Genomic DNA, 27,160 nt, shown 5'->3' with positions numbered 1-27,160 from the left:
AATTACAAATACATATTTGTCCACAGAAAAATATTCAACTTTTGGGATAATAGATGACAGGTAACGAGAGGTGGCATGTGACAAGTTGGGTCCAACCATTCTAGTATGGAGAAGATTCTGGCTTTTTATAATGAATTTGAATAACCTACTGAACTGTTTAATGAACTTATATTTCCCACGTAATTAATTCAATAAATACTATGTTCTATAACATTTTATAAGTACCTCCTGGAGTTCCTTCAAGTACCCCCATTTGAGAACCACTGCAGTAGGGTAATCCTGAGGCATGATGAACAATGTCAGGGGTGTCAAACTTATTTTAGCTATGGGGCCACAAGGAAGGAAATCTATTCTCAAATGGGAATGACTGAAAAAATGGTGGAATACTTAACGTTGTGTTCCAGTTATGTGGAGATTTTTGTTACGCGCGCTGGCCTGGGCCCAATTGCAGATGTATTTGTAATTCTAATGTAATTGCACAGTTATGGCAGCAGGTGGTGCAGTGACGGCTCTCGTCAAATTTCGAGAGTTATAAACTTTTGAAATTAGTCAACATTTTTTTTGTAAATCACATGAATGATTGTGATTTGAGAAAAAAAAACAGCACAATTTATATCTGTTCAGGTTATGGGTAAGATCGGCTTCGTTGTTAACGTTACTGATCAATGTACATGTATCGGTATTTGCCTTATTTTTTTTCTTAACAAACGGTTCTGTTGGTCAAAAATGTTTCTAGTTTAACATTTTTCAAACGTTTGTTTCAGAATAACCTGTAACACGTACAAACCCTGTAAAAAGTAAACATTTGTTGAAAGTTGATGTTAGGTGTTAAAAAGGATACAATGTTAAAAAAGATACCACTACAAATAAGATTTCTATCGACGATGATCTTATTTAGAGTGGGGAACGCGAAATGTTTGCTCGTTCCTTGAGGCGGCTTTGCAAAAAAAAAAAAAAAAAAAAAATGAAGCACTGCCTTAATCACTCACTGCAAAATGAGAAAAAGAACGGCTTCCTATCCGGACTCATATGTAATAAAATGTCAGTGTTAAGATGAGAAAGCCAGCAATCATGACCAGGGATAAATCCAAGTCTGCTGCTGGTCCGCACTGCTGATGCTGCTTAGGAGGAAGATGAGGAGGAGAGGGAGTGTGGGGGGGTTACCGGCAGGTCTTCCCTATATGGCTTTGGACGAGCTCCATGCTAATAACGGCTTGAGGAGCGTCGCGTCTCGTTTCTCGCCGGCACTCGGCGTCGTGTGAGCAAACGGGCTCCTTCGCAGCCATGGCCGAGGGCGGAGAAGGAGAGGACGAGATCCAGTTCTTGAGAACTGTAAGTCTTCTGGAATCCCTTGCTAATTTTGGCGTGAATTCCACCCCCAAATCGCCAATGAAATGTTGGGGTTTTAATTATTTTTGCTCTTGGCGTGGTTCGTTTTCGGAAGTTTAAAGTGTGCATTCCGCGCAGCGATGCTCGTGCACTTGGGACTCTTCGTGGGGAATGCCAATGAGGTTCCGAACCGATGTGCAGGTGCAATAAAGGACGCAAGTTGGAATGCTCTCAATTGCAAATACGCTCTCACTCGCACGCCTTGTTTTTACATAAGCCTCGCGCTATTTTCGACTCGCTGAGTGTATTCCTTATTTGCGCCGTGAAGAATAGTTGAAACAAGTTGCGCACGCATTGCGCACGCAAGTCGAGACTATTTTGGATGTTTGACGCAGATTGCTTACGGGGGTCCCAACTGTGGATAGGCATGTGCAGGAGTTATCTTGTGTAAAAGATACGCATGTCGGGGTTCTCCCCTCATGCCGCACGTTGCCTTGAGGTTGTCGTGCTGTTGCATGAAGAGTAAGAACTCATGCTGCAATGGATGCTGGGAGTCACCCCTCCCCTTGAGACACGAGTGGATTGTCTGTAAAACTCAATTGACTCAGCCAATTTATTCAAATACAAAACTGTCTCTGCAGAATTGAATCCTGATCATTGCTCCTGCATCCGATCGTGAGCATTTTTCCAGTGGCTAACTCGTTTTGAAATCACGGGGGAAAAATGGAATCAGGTGGGATAGGGATGCCCCAAAATGAGGACGTGTTTTTTAGAAAATGGATGAGCAGATGAAGCAGGATATATTGTAGTGGAAACCCTGAGGTTCAATAATGTATGTTGTGCGAATTGGATTTTTTTGACAAGTTTTCCATAGGGGGAGAGAAAAAAAATGCCCCCCCCATGAGATCATTAATTGCCATTTTGAGTGCTTTGAATGAGTCCACTTATGTCACAAAACATGCTATAATAAAATCCCTTCATGTTCTTCTAGAAACACCTTTTGATTATACTTTTTTTTAATGATCACTTGAAATTCGATCAAAAAAAAAAATCTGGACCAAGGTGATTTTTTGACATTGGCTGAAATGAGGTTTCACGCTGCAGGACAATGTCTCATGGGAAAGACTCCCAACGTTTTCGTGATGAGACTCTTTCCTTTGGACTACTCACAAAAAATAATACCTGGAGTTGAAGTGAGCTCTCATGCTGCCGTCCCATGGGAAAAACTTATTTTGTGGAATACTCACATGAACTTCAATGGAAAAGAAAAAAAAAACAAAAAACAGGATAAATCTTTGATATTTGCAGACCAGAGGTTTCACACAGTATGTCTTATGAGAAAGACTCCAAGGTTTTTTTTTAATGAGGATTTCTTTCGCAAGTCTGCTAATAAGTTTTACGAATTGCTCTTAAAGGGACAGTGTGTAAGAGTTAGACCGTTTATCATTGGAAAGAAATAAATGATCAAAAACTTGCAAATGAATGTGTTTTTAATGACCAACAGTATGTTTGAAATGTAATCATAGGTCTAGTTATCACTAAATCATGTTAAAAGGGGGGTGGCACTTCTCCGGAGGCGGCCATGTTTGTTATAGCTACAGACAATTGTAAATGCAGCACCTGCAGCACCTCCTGCTGTCCGTCATGAAAAACACTCTAAATCTCACACACTGTACTTTTATTTGATCCAAAAAGTATCATTTACTCACTCCAAATAGTCCTTTTTCATCTATCTATGCCAGTGACGTATAGTGGGAGGCACAACAAGCATTTCCACAAGATGTTTGACGAATAACTTGTGTGTGATTCTTATAACAGAATTGCATCACTTTCATCTGTAGAAAACATCAACACTATCTCCATGCACCTACCAAACATAACTACAGGATGCAATGCTAATTATTGACATCTACATCATACAAGCGTTTAAATGTGTTGTCACTCTATAAATCCCATACGTAAATGTGTGTGTGCTAATGTGTGACTTGCTAGCTCTGTGCCAGGAGATAGACCTTGAACAGCTTCTAACCCTTTATGATGCCAGTGCTGGGCTGAGCCGAGTCTACTGTCAGAGTGGCATCCGAGTCATCTGATGACAACAGAAATTTGAGGAGGTTTAGGAAGGGCTGGGATTTGGGGAGGGATGGGCTTGCGCCTTGTTATCAAGACAGAAACATGCTCTCTCTTCAAGTGTTGATTTGAAATAGTCAGGTGAGATTTTTTGAGGTCTTCGGATAAGTGATGACCAGGATGGGTCTCGACATAAAGTATTAGGACGTTTTGGTCATCCTGCTTAGAAGAAAAGTGAGAAGAAGAGAAGACTTTTATCCAGATTGTGTGATGAGTCCAAACTTGGTCCTCAAGAGTGGTTGTCCTGCATGTATTCCAAGTTTGCTGATGTCAATTTGGACTAAACGCAGGGTTAGTAATTTCACGCGATTTTAGTAACTCTTATTCCAGCATTTCCCAGAGTGCACACTCAAAAAAAAAATTGAACCAATAGGGTCAAAAAAAGCACTGACCCAATTTATTTAATACAAAAAAGGGTCAAATGAAAACCCCCAAAACAGCTGTGTCAAAAATAAACCAACTTCGGTCCACAAGGGCCAGAGCTGGGACTTGTGTCGATATGATGCAACAATCAACAAATTGGGTTATAAATGGAAATTGGTCTGCATGACTACAAAAAAACCCATCAGTTGTGTTGTTTAAAATACTTAAAAAATAATCACCAACTAACCAGAAGGGTCAATTTGATCCTTTGTCATATATCGGTTCAATTTTGACCTAAGTTTTCTTTTTTTTTTGATCCAACTATTTTTTATGTAAAATTGACCCAATTTAGTGTAGTTGACTAATTAACGAAGATTATACTTAATGTTTGATGGTAGTTCAATGTAATAGAGGTCGTCCATTTTTTTGCTAGAGAGGTTCTCACTTTGAATCTTGGCATGATCTTCATTGTTCTTCTTTGGGTTTTCTTGCTTATACGCTAGCTTCTTTTCATATTTACAAAATTTAATTCAAAGCTCAAAATTGTCCATAATTGTGAACTTGAATCAGAATGTTGTATGTTTATCTGACATATATATATATATATATATATATATATATATATATATATATATATATATATATATATATATATATATATATATAATTTATTTATTTTTTTTTTTCAGCCAAGTACCACCTCACAGTGCAAAGGAGTGCCTATAATACAATTAAGCAATAAACTGCTTCATGTTCCAATTAATTTGCTTTCAAATTGAAAAGGGATACTTCCTGCTCCTGTTACCCCCAGATTTGCTTTTACGTACCCCCAGGTCCCTATTTGACAACCACCAAACTAGTCTACAGTGTACACTGCTTATCAACGAATATCGGGAAAGGCTTTCATAGCCATAGTGAGCTTATGAATATATTTATATTTTTCTGACATTTTGGTCCATATAGCTTAGATACCAGCAGCCGTTTCCAGTTTTTTATTTTATTATGATATTTTTTTTAGATAATGATTTTGTCATTACCTCAGTAATCCCAATCTTGCATGCGTCAGAAACGGTGACAGAAGCTGTCGATGTTTATCGTTAGGCAAGTTGTCAGGGATGAGACCTTGAAAAAGAGAGCGAAAGCAGAAAAATGTTACACCTCCGCAGGCGGGGAGGCAGCCTTTGACTTATTACTATAGGCGGTGTCAACACAATTGATGTCTATATTTAAATATACACAACACAGTAGGTCTGCTAAAATCACAAATGTGCTTGCGTGACAATTTTCATCCCTCTGTTGCCTCTTGTTTTATTTGAAGTCGTTTGGTGTCGCCGACTGAAGCAAAAATAAGAAGACAGGACTGCTTTCATTGCTGGGAGCTTACGCTTCCTTTTGTTGTCCAATTTAGAATGTTGGACTTTAATAGTGACAGAATGTTCTCTTCAGTTGATCTGTACTGATGACCGCTATCCCATTGCCATGCCGATCATTCACACATGCTAGTGGGTGGTGTGAATTTCATTGTGTGTGTGTGTGTGTGTTTGGGAATCCCAAATTGCTAAATCACAAGCCTCTTTTACACAGAGATTGCAGTACTGCTGCATTGGTGGTTCCGCCATCAAGATGATTATTAATTAACAAGTCCCCAGTATCTGTAATAAATGTATGACGGCATCTGCAGTGTTACTCCCATTGCCACTCCCTTATTGGTGTAAAAGTCTCCCTACATGGACTTGTATGCGGTTCAGACATTAGTGCAATGTTCCCCCTAGGAAATTGTGGTTTATTGATCAAAACGCTTTTGACCTTTGCCGCACGGTGGGCTTTGTGGTATTGGCTTTACATGAATGCCCAGCATTTCAGTGTCAAGTTTCTCTAAGTGTAACTGCAATCAAATATGATTTTCTTGTTTTTTTTATGTTTCAGGCATTTTGATGCACTTGTTTTTTTTTTTTTTTCTGTTTTAGATTAAGCTGTAACCCGCATAAAAAACTCATTGATTCATATTGCTTTTTGTTCAAAAGCATACGGAATTTAGGTACTTATACAACTTTGATAGATAATAATCTTATTTATAGTCAGCGCAATGAGTGGAGGGGGTGCGAAAAGTTTTCCCTTTTTTTAGGGGGCGCCCACCCCCGCTCGCACTTAGAATAAATACAATAACTGACAGTAATCAAAATAATTGACACAATAATAAACAGTTGTTGAAAGTTATACTTACACATTTTTTTTGCCACAATAATAAACAGTTGTTGAAAGTTATACTTACAGTACACACATTCAGTGCGAGGCGTGAAAACGTTTCTTTTTCCTAGGGGGGCTTGGCAAAATATAATTGGTAAGCACTGCATTAGAGTTAATGCACATGTTTTTTTTATTATGTTTTAAATTGCACTTTACTTGAGTAGCAGTGTATCTGAAGCTTGCAAATTAATTATTATATAAATACTATAAATATTATATAAAAATTAATTAATAAATAAATACATACATTAAAGACACTGGCTAGTAATCGAAAACCTGCCTAGTCCAGGCTTCTAAGTAACTACTACTGTACTTTTTATAAATGTATTTCTGACAGATGCTTTACAAGGCTCTATGAAGAATCATGAAGATTGATTTAGTTTTAAGCCTCCACGCTGAATATGAATCAAGCGCATGCAATTCTTAGTGGACAAGGAGAACACCGCCGCCTATTAAATTACTACATGTGTTTGGCTTATATATCCATTAAACTAATCCTGTTTCACATCCTTTACGGAGCCGTCTGATTTATGCGCTTATCTTGTCTCTACGGTGCGTGCGCCAGTTCACACATCCGACATATTTAGACAACAGAAAGGTTTTGCTTCCATCCAAAGCGGATGGATTCTCAGTGCCTCTGTGAAATAGCTGCTATAAACTCATACGCATGCAAACCATGGCTGGAAATTTCCAATTTGCTACAGGAATTGCATATAAATCTCTGCAATAGGTGTTACGCATGGCGGCATAGAAGAATATCGGGTGCAAAAGTTGCTTGGTTGGTGAAGCATATTTTGCTTATTTTATTTCATTTATTTTTTTTAATAAGGAGCGGAGTTGTGCATGGTGCATTATTGATTTTTGGACATGAAGGAATTTGACGTTTTCATTTTATTTTTCCCATTTCAAGTTGTGTGCAGAATACAACGCTTTGACCAAAACTGATCTGATATTTTCCAAGTAAATCTTCGTCAACGTTGATCTTTTCATCGAAGGTATTTCAGATCAAAGGGAAAGCATTGGCACCAGGGAACTGAAATTTCACCCGGACGGTGACAAAGTTCAACGTGGCACGACCACCTTTTTAACACACTACCAGAAGCGTGCCATTCCTTGGCCAAAATACTGCACGGATATTATGGATGACCTAAAATGGGAAAAATAATGCACAAGGGTTAAACTATCCTCTGAATTGAATTCATTACGTTTGATAGCCCTAATTTAAGTTCAAATCTTCCAATATTGTGCGTGCTACCCCGAGGTGTGACACCCAGGCCACCCCATTTAAAAATGTCATTTTACACCTCTGTTCGCAGTTTCAGTGTTTAAATCCCTGATGGGGAAAGTACATTTTTCTTTTCAAATTAAGAACAAATTAATTTGAACATGAAGCACATTATTGCAGCAATTTAGTTTAAGTCCTTTTTTTCATCCTAAAATCCTTAAAACATATTCCACGGGCTGCAACATGGAATCTTATCAATGTATTACATGTTAAAATGAGCATTTATCTTCGTTAAATAATCAACCTGCACTTGACTGACAGTGAAAAAAAGATCTAGCTGTCAATTCCGATGCATTCAGGATTTAAACGTAGAGTTATTAGCCACCGTTGGCCAAAGTTATCCAATTGATTCCTGGCAAGCATACGCAAAAGAACGCAAGTCGAAATAGCCGCGCTGACGGATCGAACGGAATCACCTTTACTCAAGTTCACATGGGCGGCGGCGGCGGCGGCGGCGGCGGCTCAGTCTTGGAAGTTTATGGCACTTGCGCACGGCGTCAGAGGATCTCGGATTTCGGGCCGGTCGGCGGAACCATCGGGGCACGCTCACACACAAACACACACCTGTCACTGTCTGTACGGGCGCATGGCGGCGGATTGCGCGGCGAAGAAAAATGTCGGTAAGATTAGAAAAGAAGGTGGTGAAATGTACAAATGTGCTTCGTTATTTGGATTTGAAAGCACAAATCATTTGAATGTTGCTGCGGGGGTCTCGCTGGTGGATGGCGAAGGGTCAAGTTCCTGCTCTCCACTTGGCAGCTTGATACAAGTGCCACTTGACCCTTACTTACCTCTATGGCCCTAAACATAGTCCTGATGCGGTTTTTTAGCGGTCTAGCAGATGGTCACGTTGCTGCAACACGGATCACTTTGCCTCAGATTCACCGCATTCTCCGGACAAGCTCAAACTAAAGGGCGGAACGGAACGTTTCATGAGGAATGAGGGACAATGCATTTTTTTTGTTTTTTAGTGAAGTTAATTTTTCGCCTCACAGCTTGCCCTTCAACAATAATGTTTGGACGATTTCATTTTTTTCTATATCTGTTTTCTGTTTGTTCTCCTCGCTTGTTACTTTAAAAATCGGTACATACCTCCGTTCATAAGACATAAAGCACTTATAGTACTCTGTACTTCTGGACTGGGGACTTTCGATACCACTTTTCTTCAGACAGATACCAGTATAAGTACTTAATCACAGATACATATTACAAGCGAGATATCAATACAAATAGTCCATACGTTTGATACACAAAGTCCCAGATTACATAAAAAAAGACCTATATTATTTCAGTGTAGCAGTTTTCATTAAAATTTATTGGAATTATTGTCAATTTTCTATTGTACTTTGTTTTAAATTCTAGTTTGTGATCTAAAAACTGCTCCAAGAGAGTTTCTGTAACTATCAGCTGCTGTTGCGAGTACCGATACCATGAAATAAGGGCACAGTACATATTTATAAAAAAAAAAAATCATCCAAACAATGTCAAAGATTCAAGTCCAAGCGCATTTTTAGCTTTGTCAGCGTGTCAAATTTTTGAAAAGTAAAGTTGTTTTTAATGCTTTATATAATGCTGCAATTAATCCGATTTTTTTCCAATGTTTAAAAATAAAAACACAGAATTTAGGCCTTAATATTTCAAACACAAACCCAAACGATTTTTCCCCGAAAAATAACCCATAAAAAATAGAAATTGATTATGTAAAAATAGGGTCAACTTGCCCCATTAAAAGCTCCGCCTGTCTAATTTTAGGTACACTAAAAGAAAAAAAGTCACAGCGATTACTTGGTAAGTTACATGAAACTGCCAGTCAAAATGGATTTTTGACGTCTATAACCGTCAACGGCAGTGAATGATTCAGATAGGAAACAAAGTTGCTACATTTTGGTGCATCGATCAAAATCTTTGGCAGTAACTATCAATTAAGATCACAAGCACTCTGGCTAACTGAATAACAATTCAATAGAACATCACGAGTTAAGAATTGGAAGTTATCAAACGTTATCAAACGCAACAAGTCATTTGGTGCATTGTTATCCACATGGATGGGAACAATTTCTTGATTCCCCGCCTTCCAACGAATGCTGTTCAGCCTGTTATTAAATCGACGGAATTATGATTTGCGTGAAAAAGCTGGTGCCAAAACCATGGCAACCATCTTCTTCCAACACAACACACACACACACACACACACACGTATACACAATGTGCGATCCTTTGTTGTCAAATCCAGTCTGCTCCACTCTGAAGGATGTTAGATGCGTTTGTTAACAGGTTTCAAACACAAGCAGCTTCGACGCTATGAATTAATGTAACGTTTGTACTTTGCTGAAATATGTTGTTAGTCCAAGAGGACGAGTAGTTTTCTTGTGTACAGTGGGTCAAATAAAGTGCGAGGGTAACTTGTTTTTGTAGTTTTTTTTTTAACCTACTTTTCTCTTCCGGCAGGACGATGAGGTGGTTCTTCAGAGCGTGGCCACTATTCAAAAGGAGCATCGTAAATTTTGCCTGGCCGCCGAGGGACTTGGGAACCGCCTATGTTACTTGGAACCGACCTCTGAAGCTAAGGTGAGGACTTGCACAATTTTCTATTGCGCTTTCATTTGTTTAGCCGAAGCCAATTTTGGCTCATTCGGTTGTTACTTTGCTCTGGGTGTGTGGTTCTCAACTTTTTTTTTTTTTTTTTTTCCCAGTGATGGAAGTATTTTTTTAGGCCCAGTAAACACCATCACAAAGTATTTTTGAGATGGAAAAATAATGACTTAAAAGAGAGTGCTGCGTGCTTGTGTTTGATTTTTGGAACAACAGTTATAGCGGTATCTGGAGGAATTTTTTATTGTGCAACATTAGCTGTTTCATGTTCCAACTAATTTGCTCTTAATTTGAAAAGAAAATGCACTGTCCCCCTCATGGCATTACAAATTCAATTTGATGATTTTTCAAAACGGTTGTTTAATTCTCCCATAACTTTTAAAAGTTGAAGACAACTCACAAGTTTGATATTTTACCCAGAAACATGAAGTCAAATCAGCATTTTGAGGGCCACATAAAATGATGACGGATGGGATCTGGGCCCCGGGCCTTGAGTTTGACACCTGTGCTTTCGATAATTATGTGCTAAAGTAATCAATTACTTTGAGCACTTTAGCAGGTTATTATAGTACCTAAAGTAATTGATCACTTATTAAATTATCTCAAGAAACTGATTCTACTTGAGTACTCATAGGATTCAATTACTTTAGTAATTATTAGCCAAAGTAATTGATTACTTCAGTACCAAATTACCCAAAGTAATTGATTGGTTTAGTCCCTGAAGTAATCAATACATTTAGTATTACCCTTTTACCAAAAGATTAACTTAGTACTTAATTAATTACTTCTTATTATTACATAAACGTACTTAGGATTGATTGACGGTACTCTTGAAAAAATAAATAACACAACATACAAATTTGACTTGGGGTTCGAAAGAGTTAAGTGCCGTCACGTATCCCCATTTGAGAAGCGCCGCTGGAGACAGCGACAACACATTGATTGAACTGCTGTGATTTGGAGGCATAAATATAGCTGTGTGTCATCTGCGCAGCCAAGATAACCAAAGGTGGTGCTCTGAAGCATTTGACCCAAAGGTAACATATATAGACTGAGCAAAAGGAGCCCAAGGACACATTGCGCCCGCCCAACAAGCTACATTACCACCAAAAGGCAGCGGAATGTTTCCGTCACTGTCACAGTGGAGCTTTATGGCGTACTTACGGCTAATTACTTAAAGCAGATCTCCCGCTGGGTGGTTTCAAGTTAAAACGCATTCCCACAACCGCGGCGGGTTAGGATTGGTACTCGGATATGGCGCCTTCAGCTTGGCGCGGACACAAGGGACAGTGTTTCATGGGGGTGGGGGGGGGGGACCATGGATCATGCGCTTATCGGTCTACCTGCCAGGGCAGCCACAACAAGCCACGAATCGGTAAACTACTGAGCGAGTTTGTCATTTTATGGATGAATCACCTGCTGGATGAAATCGTGCCGAATTGATGCAACATTAAATCCAAAATTTTACAACAATCGGAGGGGTTTCAGGAGCTGTGGCCTGCTAAATTTTGACATGTTCTGCAGAAGTGGGCGTGGCCTAGAGCGGTTGTTCTCAACCATTTTTTCAATGATGTACCACCTGTGAAATCTCTTTTCAGCCTTAACCAGGGCAAATAATTTGGGGGTTAAATAGAAAAATTGACTTTAACATGCCATCCGTGTCTGGTTTATTAAACTTTAGACCCTTTCAAACTTTATTTGTATTGGTCCACAAAATAATAATCAACCTTAAGTGTCTTTTGGGTCATCAAAAAAATCTGTAAAAAAAATTAAAAAAAAAAAATCAATATAAAGTGTCAGACCTACTCTAAAAATAATAATGAATACATATTTGTTCACAACTGAATATTAAACATAACGCATCCTCTTTTGGGATTACAGTAGTATCTCTTCACAAAAAATAATCATTAATTATTAATAAATATTCATCACCCAAAAAATAATCAACATAAAGGGTCAGATTGTTCTCAAAAATAATCATAAATAAATATACCTCCACAGAAATCATCATAGTAGAGATGTGTTCACAAAATAAATTTTTAACTTGACAGGTAACGAGAGGTGGCACAAGTTGGGTGGAGTGTGGGGGAGAGTCGGACTTTTTACAATAATGAAATAGAATAACCTACTGAACATAAAATTTGTTTTATGAACTTTATATTTTCCCAAAACAATTAATTGATTCAATCATTATTTTAAGAGATATTTTGTTTTATTCAAAATGTCAAGTACCCCCTGAAGTTCCTTCAAGTATTCCCAGGGGTCCTAGTAACCCCCTAGTAACCCCATTTGAGTACTTATGTTCTATACAATTGGTAGTTTGGAATCCCGGTTGAATTCCCTTTCCACCGATAACCCATTTGTGAAGATTGACCCAGTACTTCCTGAGATTATAAGGGTTGAAAAGAAGGTAGCCACGCCCCTTTTTATAGACAATGCCCAAATTTGGCGGACCGTAACTTCCAATTGCCTGCTTCGACTGACCTAAAATGTTCAATTTTTCGTTCCATCATAACTATCCGATGAAAATCAAAATTGTCTTGGTTAAAATGTTCAAGTTTTTGGGCTGATTTGGCACGCGTTTACCCTACAAACATTTTCAGCGGAACGTGTTTTGCCCTCAAAGGAAGACGAAACTGAAGGAATCCGTTCGGTCGGCCACTTACTGCTATCGCTGTATTACTCAAAGCAAATCCCATTTTCAGGAGCAGTGGAGTGGAAGGCAGTTTTGCTGGCAGTCTGAGTACCTAAATTCAGTTTGAGAACACGAGGGCACGTTTCAGTTCACCTACCCGGAGTCGTTGTCGAATGAGAGGGCAACACCTGCAGAGTTCCAGGCCATCTGTCACAAACAACCCGTCTTCTCACCTTGGTATAAGAGGACGATGCCTCGGGCCCCCCCGGGTGTCACATGCGGATGCCTGTTGAGGCTTCTGATGAAAATTTTGCCGCCTGCCGATAAAAAATGACCATAAAGACGTCGACTTTCACGTGCGATTCTTGCATCGAAAAGATGAAATAAACCATCATGAATTTGTCCTCTAATGACCATCAACTACTACGAGTTACGATTATTTGTCATCATTTGGTCAGGCCTGAACATAACGAGACACACGGTGCTTGATTTGAATGGATGGCGTTACCCTTTCTAACGCTTTATTTTATTGAGTTTCATCCTCGCTGAACACCAACAAATGAGCTATTTAAAAGCTTGCTGCAAGCACTTTGCTGCTCCCGGACGACAGAGAAACAGTGCGCTACGTATTCCAGACTGGAATGTCAAATCTGACCAATTGAAAGTCTTCATAGATTAAAAACATCAGATAACTCACACGCAACAACATAAAAGGTTAGCTACAAGAGTCAAAAACGAGGAATGAGAATGTAATCGGGCAGTTAATAATAGAATGTGATTGGCTGATTGCAGAACCGAGTCAACCATCCGCCTCTTTGAAGTTAAGTTTGAAGTTAGGTGGAGAACGCTCCATTTTTTTTTTAATGGATAGGAGAGACACAGTTGTATGGTAGTTACTTACACGAATGTCTTTTGATTAACATAAATTGTTTTAAAAAAAAAATCATGGTGCCAGCATGTACGAGTTCCCCAAGAACAACAAAAAAAAAAAACAACCCTAAGGGTCTGTTCTAAAAATAGCTCAACAGTGACACAACGAGTTGTTAAAAAGAATTGAAACAGAAGATTTATTTTTTTTTAATGTAAATTTTAAACCTTTGTACACAGTAAGTCAGAAAATAGACTAAAATTTTAACCGAGTAAAAGCAGATGCTTTTAATTATCGTATTCCATTTGATTGAAATGTACAGTGGGTAAAAGAAAAGTAGACGATCACTGTCGGCGCCACGGCAACCGCGGAGCGCTTATTATCATCTAGTTTTGTATAATTATTCTCATTCATGTTGTGCGGCCGGCTAAATGATTTTTTCAAACGCTTTGACGAAAACTGATCTGATATTTCCGCCTAATTCTCGCTAACAAACGGCTCTGGCAGAATTGATGAAAACGGCAAGAAAAATGTTTTGTGCAAAATCATTGCTGTGAAATGATGAATGCGGTTCAGCAAATCTGTTTTATTGGTGTGTTTAACAGCGCTCTTCATAATCCTCAGCACCTTGCTGGCAACGCTTTGTTTACGAGGGCCATTCCTTGCTCTGCAGTTCTATTAATTACACTTGGGCCTTGGTCTCCTATCACTTCATTTAATAAATGATTTGACCGTTGGTGCACATTTGTGTTTATTCAATTTAGAACAGCGTGATAAATGAAGAAAAAAAAAAACGATTTCAGGAGGTCCTTCAAAGTAAACTGTCAGTTTGTTATCATGCAAAGATGAAGCTCAAAATTTTTGAAAGTTTTGTATCTACTCACGGAACCCAATGGAGAGAATGTTTCTCCAGCTAACGTTCTTTTCTCTTTGTCTCCTCTACACCATCTTCTCCCTCCCACTCCCCTTCGTTGCTGCAGTATGTTCCTCCAGACCTGTGCATTTGTAACTTTGTACTGGAGCAGTCGCTGTCAGTGCGAGCCCTGCAGGAGATGCTGGCTAACACCGGACAAAGCAGCGAAGGGGTGAGTAACACGTCTCCATGTACGCAAACATCTAGTGCCAAAGTCGTGTTATTCATTTTGCCAAGGCTTTATGAGTTGTCATGGCAGATAAATCAGACAAGCACACACAAAACCGTTTTTAAATCAAAATGACAAAAGTTCCATCCTAAATATTTTTTTGCAAAGAGTGCAGTGTTCCCTCGCCACTTCACGCTTCACCTTTTGTGGCTTCAATGTTTCAAATTATTATTATTTTTACCTTTATATATATATATATATATATATACCCAATTATCTACCATGAGAGCAGGAGTTGTAATCTACTCCCGCCCCAAAGTTGTATTTACTCCTGCCCTCATTGGTTGATGGTCACACCGGGAGCCAATCACGTGTCTTGTAGGAGTGCCCGTCTCCCTCATGAAACTCAAACGTGCTGTTTGATAGACCGTACCTAAATTTTGGTAATAAATTGGAATTTTAAGTATAAAGCCAAAGGCCTCACTTCAAATTAGACTCCCAGGCACCGCCAATAAAATCGCAGCTCTCAATGAGATTACAGCCAAAGGCATGGGAAGGGATAACAATACAGTTGTTGTTAACGTCATTTTTAGTTGAAAGCGATGCTTTGTTTCTGAATCTCACGGTATGCTGTCGTCTTATTTTCCAGACAATATATTGCGAAGGGATATCAGAAGTCACTGATATTGAAGAGCTATTTTGGTTCAGGAAATTGTTAGTGAGCGCTCTCAGTAAGATCAATGCAGTGTTGGCTCGTTTTTTTTTTTTTTTTTTTTATCAGCTCCTGTCTGGCTCACTTGGCATGTTTATTAAGTAATCTAATGCAAAGGCAAGATACTCAGAAGCGAGACGAGCTTCCTATTAAAGTCGTTCCTCTGGTGGGCCTTTTTGGTCCATAAACCCGTCACATTCTCATTTCCGAACATTTCGCGTGTCATTTCATCTGAATGCAGATTAGAGGTCAATAGATGTTATTAACTTTGTTTGTATAAACTCACTGGATGCTTTTGTCAGGTAAACCTGGGTGCCAGTTTAAGTCAAATAAAGCTGACTTATAATTGATTTAGATACAGGATTTTTACACGAAACCATTAGAATTCTGTGGCGAGCTCCACGCGTCAAATGACGTTATTTCGGCAATGACGGCCCTCCATCTAGGCGAAACATTTTCCGCAACGCGTATCTTCTGGAATTTCTTTATGAACGGAAAACATGGCGGGCGAACTATTGCTTAAGGAAGTTCGCCGGGACAAACACCATGATGATTCATCTGAAAAGGAATACGGTGATGTAATTCGCGTAAACACCTCATTGAGCACCATGTTGGGGAGAAGTGAGTCTGCTTAAAAACGCTTGGAAGAATTCAGATGGTTTGAATCTACTGGGATTAGCTAGCTCTGTTATAGTGTTGTTTGTATGCTGTAGAGTCCATTTACTGCCACCTAGAGTATGGGAGAATATCATCTGACTGCGGGGGAAAGAGTATAAAGTGCTGCAAAAAGCGTGGCGGCGCGTCAAACATTAAAATCGACTTTTGCTTGTTTACGCTATAGTGAATTTCAATGCTAGGCAAATGCAGAGAAAAACATTTCGTACTATGCAACGTGGATTTTACCTTGTAGGGGGAAGTAAGAAAGAGGGAAAGGCTTCAATGCGTGGATTTTTTTTTTCCACACTGGGGGGGGGGGGGGGGGGGGGGTATTTTTGCACTAGTAGGTTTTGTTGTAGAGCTGTTTTACTGTAGACTAGACCTCACTTCTCAAACAGATTTAAAATGCAAAATAAAATGTTGCACGGATCATTGTGCAGCACATTTGTAGCTACTAAAGTGAAAACTGCTGTCTTGGATGTGTCTGGCCTCAAGTGAACTGTCATGCCCAACATCCCTTATAGACTTATTTTTGTCCACCCCAGTTGCATTGTTATTGGCCGCAGTAGCTGGATACCTGCCTCGGAGCTGGCACGGCTTCTTTTGGCAACAGAACACCATGTTGGCTGCAAAACAAACTCCGATAGTGAGGCTAATAAATCGCATCTCTTACTCCTTCCTACAATTATGCTCCATTCGTCTTTGTTGGTCACGGTTGATTGCCGTACTCACTCGCAGTGTTTTTATTTGTATGCTACTAGAGTGGCGACCATGAAAAATGGGTCGGTCCATCCTTTTGTTTTGCCATCTGTGTGCATGATAGATGTACTGAGCAAGAAAATAAAAAAAAAAAAAAGTGAAGCCTATTTCTAAACATTGTAGTTTTGGAATGTCTGGCATAGTTTATAACCATTTGACAGCCATCTTTTTTTTCTCGTGCGATATTTAACAGCAGCGTTTATGGAATTGTTTTGGCTTATTTACCCCAAACTAAAGCACATTTGGTTTTGTGCGCGGGCTCTCCTCGGGTTGTAAATTAAGGCGCAGCGTAGCTTTCAGTTTTGTGTTTCACCCAGTCAGTCCAGGGACAATTAATTAGCTTGTCATAGATGTCTTGGAAGTGTGACTTATAGTTTGAGGCAGATATCCACTGCACACGTCCAAAGTTTTGCCTTGGTCTTGAGGTTGGCTTCATGTGCAGCAACTTTGGAATTAATTAAATAGATTATGGTGAGTGAATGGGGCATTGAAAATTCAAGATTAGAAAATGTGACTTGTGCTTGGTAACCAGGCTTTTGCTGATTCTATTTTTTTAATGGCTATGTGTACATACACTCAAAGTTGGATTATGTAAAAAAAAATGATGTGATTTTCTGTTTACACGTGTTAGCAGATTTATATGTAAATTGTGTTAGCCTGATTGAAATTGTTACGTAATTGAAATTGTTATGACGGTGAAAAGCATAATCTCCACTTTTTTAAAAACTGTTAATAAACATTATTATGTATATGTCACTTACCAAAAAAATAACGCTTTTCCTCTTTTTTTTCTATGTTTCGTTTGAGTGTTTGTTTACCCTGGAAGGAGAACTCAAAATATTCAAATTAGGTACAGTAAATAGCAACGGAACACAGTGGCTTTTATTTTCCTCCTCCCTTTTGAGGACTAAACGACATTGCAGTAAACGATGACTTCGTTAATTTATGTCTTCATTATCTAATGTATGGGACTGAAAATATGTCTTCGGGATTGAATGAGTTCGAAATCCAAACACGAGCTCAGTCGGGTTACACTTACAACCCAAAATATTCCCAAATGTTCGGGTTTTGAGAGGGTTATCAATTGATTATATATTTTCTTGTGCTCTACTTAGGACACGTCAATCTAAAATGTCAGTCATAGAATTAATTGGTAATGCAAAGCAGACTTAATAACTTTTAGTTAGAGACCAAATTAACCTTGCGTGGTCATATATTGTATCTACTCCCTGGTGGTTTTTGAAGAAGTGATTCAATTATGGGAAAAAAAAAAAAAAAAAACGGGTGAAGGTAGAGTGCAGTAATTGCATGCAGTTTGGGCTTTACTTTAAAAGAAAGTAATTACAGAACCCCCATGAGACTGCAAGGATTGAACTTGCCTTTGCTCTGTATTTTAACAGAGGAATCCATCAAGCTAGACACTTGAAATCTCAGCAAATTCACACAATCATTCCTTGAAGATGCAACTTACACCTTAGGCCCCGCCCCCCAAAAAAAGCACATGCACAGCCCAGCTGGGTACCAAGCTGTTTGGGATACTGTACACCGAGAGGGTCAGCAAAGCAAAGGTCACCATTCTTGGCCGTGATGCGTCAGCACAACAAGCCTGAAATATTGTACAGGCTGCTTTGCTGTGCACCCCCCCTGTCCCGCCCTCCCAGCTGTTGCTGTATACACTTCCTGTTTTGCTATGATGACATCATCACAATTGTGTAAAGCATTTTGGGGTTAAAAAAAAAGACTTAAAACATGCCATCAGTGCCTGATTTGTTAAACTTTAGAACCTTTCAAACTTTTTTTGTATTGGCCCACAAAGAAGAATAATCAAAGTGTCATCTTGGATCATAGAAAAGAAAAAAACTTAAATCTCTCCTCATTAATTTTGGTCTGTGGTGTATTGTATTTGCTCGCGGAAAAAGCAAATTTGAGTCAGCATGGTTTGTTAAGTGATCAGTAGGAACAGCAACTGGCTGTCAGCATTGAATACATCTGTCACGCCAGCCTATATGGAGCACTCGAGCGCCGCTAGCTTGCAGCTAATTTATGTTAGATGAAGCTATATAAATATATATATATTATATATATATATATATATATATAAAACTATAAGATAATTCAAATATAGAAATGGAAGTCTCAGATAAACAATGAATTTCGAGGTTGGAAAACTTGGATTTTGACCATCTAGAAATTTTGAATTTCCCGACAGGCAGGTCAAGGGGGCGGACATCGGACCCTGCTTTATGGTCACGCCATCCTCCTGCGCCACTCCTTCAGTGGCATGGTGAGTAGAGCGAAAATTAATGGCACAACGGAAAATCGAAAAAAAAAAAACAATTTTCTTCTTTCGTACCAGTACCTGACCTGTTTGAAGACATCAAGGTCTCTGACCGACAAGTTGTCATTCGATGTTGGACTACAACAAGATTCAATAGGTACAGTACTCCTGCTTAGCCAGTTAAATTTGACCTTAACAGCAACCTTGACACAATATACCAACAGAACAGCTTCCTCACATGAAGGTTATTTTTAACCCTCCCTAGAATAGAAAGTCGCCCAAACGCCATGTTCGCCAGCAGGCCATCTCATTTATCAGCTGTCGTACATTCCAACACCTCGTAATTGCTAATATGGAAGCTTGTTTGTATGAACAGGAGAGGCCTGCTGGTGGACCATCCACCCTGCCTCCAAGCAGAGGTCGGAAGGAGAGAAGGTCCGCATCGGAGATGACCTGATTCTCGTCAGCGTGTCAACGGAACGATACTTGGTCAGTTGACGCCACCCGTTCTCTTTAGTGCTTGTCATCATTAGTGCAATGGAGGAGGTGGAGCTGTCATATATATACAGTATACAGTATATATATATATATATATATATATATATATATATATATATATATATATATATATATATATATATATATATATATATATAATGTGTACACACACGTATATACAGGATATATTTTGCACCGTATTTTTTGCACTAAGGCGCACCTAAAAGCCTTCTTTAAAAAAAATAAAAAATAAAAAGCTGATGGTGCGCCTTATAACCAGGTGCGCCTTATATATGGATCAATATTGAGATTGGGATTCGTAGATGGGGAATGAAGTGATAAAGTAAGCTTTACCTGTTTCTTTTGTGTGTTTATAGTTGAACAAGGTTGCTCATGTTGACATTGCGTTATGATGCTATTGAGAGTTTTGTTATTATTTGAGTTATTGTTATTACTTTTAGTATTACTATATTGTGATTGAAAACGTTTTACAATGTGTCATAAATTGAAGGTGTGCCTTATAATCTGGTGCGCCTTATATATGGAAAAAAAGTTCTAAAATATGCCATTAATTGAGGGTGCGCCTTATAATCTGGTGCGCTTTATGGTGCGGGAAATACGGTACATACAATAAATATATACCATTTCAAGAGACTCCATCTTCACCGTTTTTAGTTTTGAGTATTGCTTTTGTTTTTCACAACTAAATATTCCTTCGCTCTCTCTGCAAGAACAGTGAAGAAAATATTGATTTCCGTGTGTGACTGGAGGTTTATCCTGGCGTTGTCTGCTTTGCTTCACTGTCAGTGTCTAACTACACAAGCAACGGGCGACAAGAACAGTGTTAGGGGAGCTTAAAACCCGCTTATCTGAAATAGAAATCACATTTCCTTTTAAATGATGTTGTGTCTTTTTTGCACCACTACACTTCCTACCTCAATTTACAATCCCTGGGTAAGAAGAATCAGAGGCAAACAGAAAAATTGTCACCGGCTGAACGGGGTAGACGAATAGCGAAAAGGTGGAGTGGAGACGTGGCAAGCATACTAAAGCGAGCAGTGGCGTATTGTTGTGGCCATTTAGACAAGCAAATGTGCTTTTAATGCAAAGATGGCAAATGTCCAGACTTGCACATCTTCCGCTAGGGAAATCTCCAGCGGATTTGGCTGGAGTGTTTCTTTCAAGGAATGAGGAGGCACTTGAGAAATTTAAAGCAAGAGTCATCAGTGTCATTACTGTTAGTGATAAAAAAAAAAAAAAAAGACGTCGGACAAATTAAAAAGTTAATTGCAGGAGAAAGGTGCACACTGGTAAGAATGACACAGCCAAAAGGGCAAGACGTTATTGCCCCCGATGCAATTTGGGCCATGTCGTGAGACGGAAGTCATTGTTCAGCATGTTCACGTTTTGTTGAGCATCCACAAACTTGTACAGTAAATCCTGCCTGCAGGGAGGCTGGAGCAACTCCAAGCTCGTCTGCGGGAAGAAGTTATTGTTGAGAATTATCTGTGCATTTCGACTGCGGGAAGCGCTGATGATGCAGCGCTGATTTTTTTGTTGTTTTTGCCAGCAGCCTTCCAACACAGTTTGGCAGCACTTATTGACGGATGCAGAGGTTGCATTCAGGTCTTTTCAAATCCCAACGCTGAGAGTTCACATGGGTGTTTGTTGATTCATTGTGCTTGTCTGAGCTTCCCTACTGCCAGCGGACGATTTTACTTGTATGATGGGCCATGCTGGTTTGGTAACAAATTGGACAAGGATCTATTCCTTGCCAATTAGTGGGCCCTTTTTGGCAGGGAAGTAAAGTTCAAAGTCCTTTAATAAATCATTATTTCATTTAGGACTTCTAGTATTGTCTGTTAAAAACGTTCTTTTTCTTTGAAGTTGTAGGCTCGTTTCCTGTCACTTGACTGGGCCTTTTCTCCATTGCCAAGGCATCTGTTTCTTACTCATTTGACTTCTTTTTTTGGCACTCTTGTGGCCAGTTTTCAAAATCTAAAGTTTTTCCAAATAATTCATTATTTCAGGTGCAACCCGGTACCAGTGGATCCACAGAGTGGTTCAGGCCACGTACCAGTGGTCGGGGACCACTGGTCTAAAACACTTTGCTTTTTGTCTTGCAGCACCTCTCCATCTCTAATAGCAACATACAGGTGGACGCATCCTTCATGCAAACCCTTTGGAACGTCCAACCAACATGCTCCTCAAGCAACATGGCTGTTGGCAAGTTAATGGCGGGAAAAATGACATTTTTACATAACAATGTCCTAATATTCCAAATTTGGGACCATTTAAAATTTGAATATGTCTTAGGCCAGTAGTTCTCGGGGTCCGAGTATGTGAAGGCACAGCGGGGTATGTGAGATTTTATCAAGACTTTTGCAGGTATCTGCAAATCTAATTCAATGCTTTCTAATGCCGTAAAAGGGACAGTTCCGTTTTCGAGTTAAGAGTTAATTAATTGGAACATGAAACACTTTATTGCTGAATTGTGTAATCAAATGCGGGTACGCAAAGACACTTCAGGGGGCATGTGAGAATCTGAAGCTATTAGCAAATGTAATTTAATGCCTTTTAATTGTCGTTATTGACACAATCCTGTGGCAGAGATGATAGAAATGAAAAAGATAACGTTACATGATCTAGTTTATGCTATTAGACTACAAACATTTTTTTTTTCTTTTTAAAGATCCATTCAATTCTGTTTTTTTCCCTATCTAGTCAATAGCAAGAGTCTCGATTTGTTTCAATAGGGTATTTGGTTGGTGGTCACGTGATGCGTCTCTGCCGCGGCCATGATGAAAGCTTGACCATCCCTGGAGCAGAAAGGAGCGAGGAAGAGCAGAGGTATTGTAGTCTATTTTAGTCCAATTCCTGTACAAGATTGATTTTTTTTTTTTTTTTATTAAACGGTCTTGTGTAAGACTAATGAGAGAACTAGGAGCAACCAAACCTGCTAAGTGGGCAATCGAACAAGATGAACGAGTCCTGTGTCTGCTCTGTGCCCTGAGCTTCACAGCTGTCAAGCAATGAAAATTACACAAAGATAATGCATGTGATCAATGGAGGTGACAACCTCTCCTCATGATATGTAGCTAATATTTTATTATCAGGCCTAATCTAAACTGATAGCCAGAATGCAACCTGAGAGGTTCATTTTAACACTCGCTTACATAGATTTGTCCGTTTGTATGTATATATATATATATATATATATATATATATATATATATACACTTTAAAACAAAACAAACAAAAGAAGGGTGAAAAAGTTATGAAAAGTAAAGGTATGGCTCAATTTGACCCAACTTCTATCTTGTACAAAACAAGCCAAATTAATGAAGCGGTCTTGTACAAAACAAACAGTTTTTGTGGTTCTTTTGTGCAAAACAACAATCAAAGTTGGGTCAGACTGATCCAACTGTAGAGTTGGGGCCTTTTTTGACCCAGGATTGAGTTGTTTTTAACATCTTGTTTTAAAGTGTGTGTTTTAAAAATGGATTTGCTGGAAACTATCATACCCTGCATTTGAGGTAAATTTAGCATATTTTAGTTAGTCCTTGGTTTTTCATTCCAAAAAAATTGAGGAATCATCAATGTATATGACAGTTCAACGTTAAATGTTATTGTAAATCTAATTTGGGGTTCTTATACTACTTCTATGCGCCCCCAGGATAGTCAACTACGAGGCTGGTAAAGGAGCGTCAAAAGCCCGCTCCCTTTGGAGACTGGAGCCTTTAAGAATCAGGTGGGTTGAAGTTCTGAATACGCATGAATTCAATCAGTGTGATAGAATAGTGCGTCTAAAATCTTAAACTCTACAGACTTGTCTTACACTGTATATAGACTTTGCAACTCGAGTTCATTTCGCCTCAAAGTTATTCAAAGTTACGCACCATCTGTGTTCAAGCAACTTTATGAATGTGTCTAAATGCCAAGAGATCATAATTGATAAACAAGTCAAATGGAAAACCTTTCCGAGCGCTCATAACATCATAACCTTTACGTGATCTTCTACGTTTTAATCAAATTCCTGTGTGTGAACAAGGATGGACTCGGACGTTGGTTCGGTCTGCTCACTTCTTTTATTGAAAATAATGATGTAACAACCTCGGCTAACATGAGCCGACTGACGTCCGTGATTCCAGCTCGTCCCTTTACGGTAATTACTGAAAGTAAGAATACGGACGACATACACGACTTTATATATCATATTATATATCTTTATATATCTATAAAAAAAATCTAAAAAAAAAAATAGGTCTTATACTCGGGGGATTACGCTATTCATTGATGAAAATATCCCAGCTTGCGATGTTGCGTTTAGCTGGAGCGGAAGCCACATTCGCTGGGGTCAGGCGTTCCGATTACGCCACCTCTCCACCGGCCATTACCTGGCACGAACCGAGGACCGGGGACTGGTCCTGCAGGACAGGGAGAGGTCGGACACCGCGGCCACCTCCTTCTGCTTCAGACCCTCCAAGGTCAGTGCTTCGTCACCTAGCACGTTTGCGCAATTTCGACATCACTTGCAGCACCTCCGGAGGAAAACTGTTAAGTATTTGCCAACCACAATGTCCTCGCTGTCCTCATTGCGCCTTTTGGTCTAGTATTAAAGTGGGGAAATTTGATGGTGTCCTTAAAATATTCAAAAAAGTCTTCAATATGTCCTCTGTAAGCCTGAAAATACATTGTATAGTCTCAATTGGAGTTGAGTTTTCCTCTGACAGGAATAATACAGCGGCACAGTGGCGGTCTGTCATTGTTTTTCTACTCGTGTTCCCTACAGGGCTCATTATTGTACTCCCATGTTTGAACCTTTTTCAGAACCAAAAAGTGACAGGTATATTCCCAAGAAGTAAAAGAAAAATGTTGACGTTACAAAGAGGTACCAGCCATCGTCTCCCCTCCAATTTATTTATTTATTTTTTTGACATAAGCCTATCCGAATTCTAAGTTTGCTTTAAAACATGCTAAAGACATTTTTTATGTTTGTTTTCTTCTTCATCGTTGTTTGGAGAGGATGATGCAAATATCTTCTGCCGACTTCATTAAACTTTTTAGAGCAGTCTGTATTCTTTGAAAAGAAGAAGAAAAAAAAAGAGGTCTTTCTCAACTGCTGAGCAGACAACACTTATACTCGTATAATTGGCTGACTTTGAGCCTTTTACCATTCCTGGATCAGGACAAATCCCCCTGCTTATCTAAATATAAATCCACATTAGAAATAAATTGCTCCATAGGCATGTAAATGAACCAGGATTGCTGGATGTTGGGATTTTTATTCATTTATTTTTTTGCAGCAATTTTCCCACACTCCCTTTGCCCTTGCTTAGGGGTCAGCGCAGTTCCTCAAAAATAAAGTTACCCTTCTGAAACTTGCCCCGAGAACAAATCCAATTATATCCAAAAAGTTGATTTCAATGACGTTCAAACTTTTGTGTTGTACTTCTTCACTTTCTCTATCTCCAAAGGTCAGTGTCTTTTTGCGTTGAGCGTTGCTTTTAATGCGTACGACACGTTTCACCTTTCTTCAAGGAGAAATGTCACTGAGCTCACACGCCATCCTCGAATTTTTCTCATCTTTCATATTGAAACAGGAAAAAGGAGACTCGGGTCCAAAGAGAGACATCGATGGCATGGGGGTGCCAGAAATCAAATATGGCGATTCCGTCTGCTTCATCATGCATGTGGCGACCGGACTGTGGCTGTCCTATCAAGCGCCTGATGCCAAATCGTCTCGTCTTGGACCCGTGAAAAGAAGGGTAAACTCATATCTCCTTGGCTATGCACAGCTGAATTATGAAGGTTTATAAAAGTCTTTTGCTTGACCTCGGATGTAAGCTTGAGAATTAAAATGAAAAAAGCTGCGATTTTTAATGGAAAACTGATCGATTATCAAAGTCGTCGATGGGCATTTTTGATAATCAATTATTGCCCCCGATTTCTGTAGTCCTTTATCCAAGCAGATGTTTCATCTTTGGGTTGAATCTAGTGACTAAATCACGATCATCTGATCAAAAATTAGGCCCAATCACAACATTTCTAACCAGTGGAAAAAATTGGACTTTTTTTTTTTTTTTTTAATAATGCAATTTAGATTTTTCTATCTCAATATATTGTAGCGATATTGGATCAGGATTTCTTGCTAGCATATCCTCAAAATCAGGTACTGACTCAGACTTGGGCACAAAAAAATGTATTCACTATATTATCATTTTCTAAATATTCTGTAAGATTGGAATTTGAATTGTTTTATCCAGGTAATCGACAAATAATTGACAAATCGATTTATTGGTTGGTAAAATAACCCTCTTTTTGCAGCTCTAAATCGAATTATGTCATATTAAGAGTGGCTGAATTTCTACAATAATGGTTGCAATTTGAAGATCTTTATTAATTACACTGTTGAAAGTTTTATTAGCCATCTGTAGTAGATTGCCATCATTATCATTATTACCCGGTAATTATTATTTCATTTGATTTTTTTAACTTTAACCCTTCTGTTATGTTGTGGATCTGACTCATTTGAAGTCAAAAATGACCCATAATATCATTACTGCTATTCCAGAGGAGATAAAAAAAAAAAAATAACGAGATTAATAAGTTAGGACTTTGTTTCTGACACTTTTGGTTAATTGAAAACACTTCCGGTTGATATTGACAACACATCATTGCTGTTAGTGAGAAATGACCATAACCCATCGGTTTAAAGCGTGTTGAATTTGGATTTCATGCAAAGTGATCCACGGCCTTTACTGCTATTCCTTGTAAACAAATATAACAAGACCGTCGAGCAAGTCACATGACTACACCGAAAGAACATCTTGCCTTACTATCAAACTGGGAAGATTCCCTAGCTCTTAATGCAGAAATGCGCATTGAAACATCATACCCTGCCACCTAATGAGTTATCTCCAAAAATGACTCTCCCATCCTAACGTCATGTTTAAGTCCACCTGACTTTTCGCGACAAAGCACGCTAACAAGACTGACCCTGACACCCAACAAATTCTCACCCGGCGTGGGTAAAATGTCATAAAAGGCTCGGCGGTGTTTGACAGTTCGTTAGCGTGACGCGAGGAATGCTGGTCGTCGCTGGGCCCTCCACCAGGAACATCAAATATCTCCCCCGCACTGTTGCTTGGTGGTTCCTGTAGCACTGGCATCATGCCAAGGGACCCCCCCCCCCCCCCCGCCCCCCACCACCACCACCATCCTACCCCCTCCTTTTGATTCTAGTGTTTGATTACAGCGAGTTAAATTAGAGCCCCACCCATAAACACGGGCATTCAAAGAACGCATACCTCCATGAAGGCCTTACAACTGCAAATATTATAGCGCGCTAATTATATGCGCGTATACTTACTATGGAATGCAAAAGCGTCTAAATTAGTCTTGGCGATGTGTGAAAACGTACGTTTAACAAGTGCTACATTCAGTATAATCAGTAACACACATTCAGTCCATTTTAAGCATGTGTAAGTACTGAACTGGTCTGCCAGCAGTCCAGAACCGTGAAATTGTGCGACGCACTATAAAGCACAAAATAAGACAAAATATAAATAGCTTGTTCAGCTATTGTACATTTAAGTAAGAAAAAAAGAGATTTGGTAGCCAAAGAATATTCGCAATATCTGTTTGCAACATTATATGTAGAAGTATGATTCATCAAAAAATGATCACCAAGAAAATCCTGAAATATTCCATTACAGGCCTTCG

General features: G+C 39.1%; 1 protein-coding gene across 1 annotated transcript in view; it reads left to right on the top strand.

Annotated features, from left to right (window-relative positions):
• The first annotated feature begins 1,200 nt into the window (after positions 1–1,200).
• ryr3 (ryanodine receptor 3) overlaps positions 1,201–27,160 on the top strand; it is a 77,219-nt gene continuing 51,259 nt past the window's right edge. The window contains exons 1-12 of the mRNA XM_088403467.1: positions 1,201–1,332; positions 9,803–9,922; positions 14,430–14,534; positions 16,662–16,682; positions 18,869–18,943; positions 19,016–19,094; positions 19,314–19,426; positions 21,562–21,661; positions 22,192–22,285; positions 23,112–23,186; positions 23,766–23,922; positions 25,039–25,203. Of these exons, the coding sequence (XP_088259593.1) occupies positions 1,285–1,332; positions 9,803–9,922; positions 14,430–14,534; positions 16,662–16,682; positions 18,869–18,943; positions 19,016–19,094; positions 19,314–19,426; positions 21,562–21,661; positions 22,192–22,285; positions 23,112–23,186; positions 23,766–23,922; positions 25,039–25,203 (1,152 nt within the window). The 5' untranslated portion in view covers positions 1,201–1,284. The remainder of the gene's footprint in view (positions 1,333–9,802; positions 9,923–14,429; positions 14,535–16,661; positions 16,683–18,868; positions 18,944–19,015; positions 19,095–19,313; positions 19,427–21,561; positions 21,662–22,191; positions 22,286–23,111; positions 23,187–23,765; positions 23,923–25,038; positions 25,204–27,160) is intronic.

The sequence above is a fragment of the Hippichthys cyanospilos genome, chromosome 20, assembly GCF_059441005.1.
Source record: "Hippichthys cyanospilos isolate Australia breed blue-spotted pipefish chromosome 20, RoL_Hcya_1.0, whole genome shotgun sequence".
Taxonomy (NCBI): Eukaryota; Metazoa; Chordata; class Actinopteri; order Syngnathiformes; family Syngnathidae; genus Hippichthys; species Hippichthys cyanospilos.
This window is presented reverse-complemented; position numbering and strand designations above follow the sequence as displayed.